The sequence below is a fragment of the Aegilops tauschii genome, chromosome 5 (genome assembly GCF_002575655.3).
Source record: "Aegilops tauschii subsp. strangulata cultivar AL8/78 chromosome 5, Aet v6.0, whole genome shotgun sequence".
In the NCBI taxonomy this organism is placed as follows: domain Eukaryota; kingdom Viridiplantae; phylum Streptophyta; class Magnoliopsida; order Poales; family Poaceae; genus Aegilops; species Aegilops tauschii.
In genome coordinates this window covers 188155244-188158769 of record NC_053039.3, presented here as the reverse complement: position 1 = coordinate 188158769, position 3526 = coordinate 188155244, and the positions used below count along the sequence as shown (strand labels likewise).

Below are 3526 nucleotides of genomic sequence, written 5' to 3'. Positions count from 1 at the left end.
GGCACGACGACGCGTCTGGGCATGGCGCAGGCGAGGAGGGAAGGATGGAGAGGAGCCTTCAGTGTTCATCTGAATCATCTCGGCAGCAAAGCTCACATGGCGACGGAGGCGCACGTGGTGTTTGCATGTTGCTCATCCCATGGCCTCGAGTTAATTGCACAGAAGTACCACAATTCGGGCATCACATGCAGATTGGTACCACGATTGCTAATTTTTGCATGTCAGTACCACGATTGCTTCAGGTTTTTTCAAATAAGGCTAAAACGCGTATTTATACGTATTGACGCTCGATCCGACAGCTCAGGCCCACCCGTCAGGTGCCACGCTGGCCAATCGGCGCGTGCCCGCGCGCTGACTAGGACGAGCCGGTGCGCTGCTGGCCTCGAACCCGGTCCGGTCGCACCAGCTCGCCCCCGCCGCACCATTCCCCTCCCCTTCTCCTCTCCTCACTTGTTTCTCCGTCGCCGCCGCCTGCGTCCCGACTGCCGGCCGCCGCACCGCCCCGCCGACGCCATGGTTTTGGAGGACGAAAGCAGCGACGACCAGTCTAGCCTCCCATACATGCATTCTTCCTCCACAAACGGTCTCAACGAGGTCAGTACAGTGAGTTTAGGGTTAGGGTTACAGATTTGGGATTTCTTGATTTGGTTGATTTTGGTAGGTTTTGATTTGCCCATTGTCTTTGTGTGAGCTTCTGCAGGTCCCTTTCAGCATTGAAGATCCAGATTACAAGGGGCTTGAGCTGGATGTGATGTCTCCATGTGAGAAGCACGGCATGGCATCTGAGAGGCTTGTTGCCTTTGAAGGAACAGACACAGGCAGGCGGTTTTTAGCATGTGCACAACTGGTATGGATTGTAGGCATAGTGATTTTTTTTCTTACTTTGTCAGTGCCATATTGAACTCTGTTTGCTGGAGTACTCTCCTTGCTGTCAACATTTTGGTTCATAGTGGCATTAGAGTAGCTTATGTAGGTCAAGCATGAGTATATTTTGCTGGAGTACAATGGCATAGTAATTTTGATTAATAGTGGTACTAGAGTAGCTTAAAAATGATAACTAACCTAGGCATAGTGATTTTTTTCTGTTTGCTGGAGTACTCTGTTTGCTGGAGCCATATTGAACTCTATTTGCTGGAGTACTCTCCTTGCTGTCAACATTTTGGTTCATAGTGGCATTAGAGTAGCTTATTTAGGTCAAGCATGAGCCATATTGAACTGTGTTGGTGTTGTTCTTGTTTTTGCAGGCAGGTAGCAATTGTGGCTTTGTTGAATGGGTTGATCACCAGTGGCCCCCAACAATGCAGTATGCATTGTTGAAGCTATGGGCAATGGTTGAAGATGCCAAAACTGCTAGGGTGAATGACAATCTTGAAAGTTCTTTCACTATCCACCATCTGACAGAAGAGAAGAACAAGCTGGATGCCAACTATGACAAGCTAGTCCAAGATGTGCATGAGCTGATGAACTTCCAGGAAGATAAGGTGGTGGATTTCAGACATCTGCAGTCTGCCATTACATATCAGCAGGAGGTAAGAAAAGAACTGATTGATGATATGAAGGCACAGATGGCAAGTGAGATGGCAAAGAAAGATGAAGAGACCCAGAAACTTACTCTCAAGTATGAGCTGCTGCTCAACCTGACAAGAGCTCAAGCAACAGTCATTCAGAACTTGAAGCTGAACAAAATGAAAGAGAAGCAAGTGCTTACTGAAGCTAGTATGAATTTGGAGCTGAAGAATGCAAAGCTAACAAAGTGTCAGGAGAAGCTCACCCAAGAGAAGCTAGAGTTGAAGCTTGAGGTTGCTGATCTGCTTAAGGGAAATGAAAAGCATATTGAAGAGAAGTGGCAGTTAGAGTTTCAGAATGAAAAGTTGAAGGAGAAGTTCAGGGAGATTCAGGCCATCTTGGAGAAGTGAAGAAGATGAAAATGAGATTAGTGGCATTGCTGACCTTTTGGGAATGATGGTTGTGTAATGACCTAGCATCTAGGAACTAAGGTTGTGTACTGTATGCTTGTACTAATGGTGAACTATGGCTGTGTATGTATGTAGTAGTTATGCTATTCATCCTTTTGTGAGAAAAGGATGAACTATGCATTTGAAGTTGAACTCCTCTATGTATTGTGAACAATGGTTATGTATGGCTATAATGAGTTGAACTACAGTTTCTTATTATGTATGGATATGCTGATTATGTAGAAGGATATGTTGATGATGATACATTATGACAATGTTGCAGCAAACCACTCATGTCATACAAAATAAAAGAGGAACAAGACTGACTAAATCTCATTGCATCAGAAGATAACTTCACCGATCCATTACAACTTGGCTTAAACTAGAGCAACTAAACCAGACAGGACATTGCATTTATATTGGCTGCAACTAAACCAACTAACTAACTTAATATCTTGCCTGCAACTAACCCAAGCACAAATATAGTGAAAAGAAACAACACATTGTGAAATTTGGCCCTAATCCCTACAATCTCTGCATTCTTCTCTCTGAGTTGAGTTTGCAGAGACAGAAACATGGCCTCCCTTGTGCCATCATCTTCACTTGGAGTCAGCATTGGAAATTGATCTTCCTCTCTGGCAACAGTTGCACCTTTAAGCCTCCATACTTCATCACGTAGATCCCCAATGAGCTCACTCCAGAATGTGGGCAATGGATCATCATGCCATTGCACAAATCCACAGCCACCGTGCTATTAAGATGCAGAAACAAATTTCCAAAAATATATCATTTCACATACTATTGCACAGAAGAAAAAGGAAGGAAATTAGGCAAAAAAACAACACTCACCATAGCATCCACGCAGCTATAGTACCTCCTACCAGGGTTCTGCCTGCTCCAGGAGATCCATCTTGGCGCCTTCCTCGGAGGTGAGCAGTGGCACATCACTGGAGGCTCGTATGCCATTGGGAGCTCGCGGTAGCGCACCGGCGAGCGCGCCTCCTCCCCCCTCCTCCCTGCAGCTCGACGAAATCCGGGAGCGGACCCGGCACTGGACAACCACGACATCTCTCTCTCCACCGCCGGCCCCTCAGCGCCTCCACGCTGAGATTTCTCCTTCTTCTCCTTTGCTGCGCTCCAAATGGACACTGCGTGGACGAACCCTAGTTTCGTTCCCAAATCTGAGATCTTGTGCTGTCACTTTAATAGTAGGAGAGGTACCTGTCCCACATGTCAGAATCCCCAAATGTGGTACTGCATGTTATGTGATGCCCCAATATTGGTACTGACATGCAACAAATAGCAGCAGTATTGGTACTGACATGCAACAAATAGCAGCATGTTATGTGTCAAATGCATGCCTTGCCCATGTTTTTTTTGGTATTGCAGTAAGCCACTCCCAAGCTTCCTCCCTTTCAGCTCTAAGATCATTCATTGCAATATTAAATTTGTGTTCATTATAGGCATAGCTAGCATTATCCATGCACTTCTTAAGATCTTCACCCCTAAACCCAGCATTTTGGAAATTTGCATATAAATGCCTAAGGCAGAATCTTTGGTTGCAATTTGGA

General features: G+C 45.6%; 1 protein-coding gene across 1 annotated transcript; it reads left to right on the top strand.

Annotated features, from left to right (window-relative positions):
- Positions 1–513: 513 nt before the first annotated feature.
- On the top strand, positions 514–1916 carry LOC109780364 (uncharacterized). The gene is made up of 3 exons (XM_045228570.1): positions 514–594; positions 701–847; positions 1245–1916. The coding sequence occupies exons 1-3, from the start codon at positions 514–516 to the stop codon at positions 1914–1916; spliced, it is 900 nt and encodes a 299-aa protein (XP_045084505.1).
- The last annotated feature ends 1610 nt before the right edge of the window (positions 1917–3526 follow it).

What these genes read in the sequence shown, in the direction of transcription:
- LOC109780364 (XM_045228570.1), top strand. Translation starts at nt 514, where the DNA reads ATGGTTTTGGAGGACGAAAGCAGCGACGACCAGTCTAGCCTCCCATAC. An exon ending in CCACAAACGGTCTCAACGAG is followed by an intron (nt 595 to 700) that starts GTCAGTACAGTG and finishes GAGCTTCTGCAG; the next exon opens with GTCCCTTTCAGCATTGAAGA. An exon ending in TTTTAGCATGTGCACAACTG is followed by an intron (nt 848 to 1,244) that starts GTATGGATTGTA and finishes TTGTTTTTGCAG; the next exon opens with GCAGGTAGCAATTGTGGCTT.